This window comes from Lygodium microphyllum, chromosome 21 (assembly GCF_053477565.2).
Source record: "Lygodium microphyllum isolate KBCC chromosome 21, Lygodium_microphyllum_v1.1.10, whole genome shotgun sequence".
In the NCBI taxonomy this organism is placed as follows: domain Eukaryota; kingdom Viridiplantae; phylum Streptophyta; class Polypodiopsida; order Schizaeales; family Lygodiaceae; genus Lygodium; species Lygodium microphyllum.
In genome coordinates, this window is record NC_141155.1 from 89,721,094 (window position 1) to 89,723,277 (window position 2,184).

A 2,184-nucleotide genomic window follows, 5' to 3' on the forward strand; every position below is an offset into this window, starting at 1 on the left:
TGTAGGTGGCTGTCACCCATCATTGTCACTTCATTCTTTAGTCTTTCTCAGTGACATTTGAATTAAGGGAAGGTCAGTCACATATTGTCATCGTCGAAGTTCCAACATCTTGAGTCTATCTCTCTTGCTTTCTTGCTCCATTCGCATCAAGCAATTTGATTTTGACAAAAGGAGCAATATAACCAAGCAAGGGTAATTTAGGCCCGGTTCAGACTGTGTGGAAGGCCACATAAGTACAGGCTCGTGATGCCAATGTGTTAAAAAGGGGTTTGTCAAGACGATTTCTGCGCGAAGAAATACATGTCCGACCGCAATGTGTTGGACAAGGCCCATTTACCTTTTTCAAATAAAAGCAAGTGCCCAAGTGTAGCGTAGGAGAAGTCGCATGGGCTGGGCCTTAACGTGGTGGTGTAAAAGGACTGAATGTTGTGGGCCTCCGTGAAAACTCAAGAAGCGCTTCAACTTTGTTATTCGGGAAGCCTCTAGAGATTTCCCCGCCTTCTTCTCTCTCGCTCGCTCTCTCGCGTATAAATACCTGCCTGTGAGTCCTGCTCTGAAACGTCCCGAGCAATATCTGCCTTTTGGTTTCTGAGCAAACTACCCGGCCCGCAAGATTATTGATCGTGGTCAGGACTCAGTAGCTGTTTGCCGCGTCTATCAAGAACGATTCTCTGCAGCGTCTATCAAGAAGGACTGTCCTGTCCTAACAGTAAAGAAGGAGTCATCAGAGCATCACAGATCATTGTAACGCAGGACGAATGGCTCTCAACCCGTTCTTCGGCCGTAAGAGTGGCAATGGTGCCATTTTCGACCCCTTCTCATGGGATCCGTTCCCGTCCACTTCCAGACTCCTAAACGTGGCAGCCAATTGGCCATGGGAACTGATGGACAGTGAGCCGTCCCGGCAGCTGGCACGGGAGGCGTCAGCCGTGGCTAACACTCAGGTGGATTGGAAAGAGACTCCCGAGGCTCACATCTTCCAGGCCGACTTGCCAGGTACTGTTTTAATGTCGCAGTCGACAGGATCCTTCCTCTCTCTCTCTCTCTCTCTACGTAGGTTTTCTTCTCTTTGTGTCAATAGCATGTAGGGGCAAGTGGATTGAACTCAAAAGTCTGAACTCTCTCTCTCTCTCTCTCTCTCTCTCTCTCTCTCTCTCTCTCTCTCTCTTTCTCTCTGTGAGATCTAGATGCTTGCAATGTCCATTTTATGAATCTTTCAGCAACCTCAGAGGACGTCAACACCTCTGTTGATTTGATCGATGCTTAATTTCTGCGCCTTTCACCAACCTTGAGAGGACGTCCATGCTCGCTTCTTTTCTTTTCCTCCTATATCCGTTTGCTTGACAGTGCCTTGAATATGATATCCTGCAGGGCTCAAGAAGGAGGAGATCAAGGTCCAGGTCGAGGACGGGCGTGTACTGTGCATCAGCGGCGAGCGCAACAAGGAGGAGAAGCAGGAGGGGGACAAGTGGCACCGTCTGGAGCGGGCGCATGGCAGCTTCCTGAGGCGTTTCCGGCTGCCGGAGAACGTTAAGAGTGAAGAGATGAGCGCTCGCGTTGAGAACGGTGTCCTGACTGTCACTGTGCCCAAGCTTCAGCAACCTAAGCCCTCCATCACCAATGTTCCTATCTCCGGCTGAGACAATTGCTCTCTTCGACATTAAACGAATAACGTGGTTGGCTTCCAATTCGTTTTTGGCAGGAGCCATTAACGATGGAAAGTGTTTGAGGTTCTTGTTTCAAGATGGATATGCCTGATCACATGATGTTGATGCTAACTGCTTTTGTCCATTAAGGATTCCTGTTATTATGGTTTTTGTATCCGATCGCATTTCGTTAATACTACGGGCTTTTCTCCGCACTGCGGCCTCGTGTCAAGGTAAAAAATGTGGCACCATTGGATTTTGGCTACACTGGTTAGATTTTTTCACGCGGAAGCCTCACTACTCTTATTTATTTTCTTGATAAGCGACTAGGTTCCTGCTTAGTCGTACTTAAGATGATCGATCAACATATCCATAACCAAATGGAATTTCCAGGAGTAATGATGTACATATGAGATGCGCACCATTTATACTTCTGCGTACTTCTTGATCTAAAGCAAAGCCACACAACGTCGAACATTCACTAAGTAGCTTGTTTTACTAAGACATAATCATAAGTTTGTGAAAGAGACGCACTTCT

The 2,184-nt window shown here is 47.3% G+C and overlaps 1 protein-coding gene across 1 annotated transcript; it reads left to right on the top strand.

Moving 5' to 3' along the window:
* The first annotated feature begins 501 nt into the window (after positions 1-501).
* Positions 502-1,861, top strand: LOC148018261 (18.1 kDa class I heat shock protein-like). The gene is made up of 2 exons (XM_087661456.1): positions 502-996; positions 1,372-1,861. Exons 1-2 carry the CDS (start codon positions 759-761, stop codon positions 1,638-1,640), a joined length of 507 nt encoding a protein of 168 aa, XP_087517582.1. The 5' UTR covers positions 502-758; the 3' UTR covers positions 1,641-1,861.
* Positions 1,862-2,184: the final 323 nt, after the last annotated feature.

Bases quoted from the DNA above. Each gene is read 5' to 3' on its own strand.
- LOC148018261 (XM_087661456.1), top strand. From the start codon at position 759: ATGGCTCTCAACCCGTTCTTCGGCCGTAAGAGTGGCAATGGTGCCATT. The intron at 997-1,371 runs GTACTGTTTTAA...GATATCCTGCAG, and splicing joins CTTCCAGGCCGACTTGCCAG to GGCTCAAGAAGGAGGAGATC.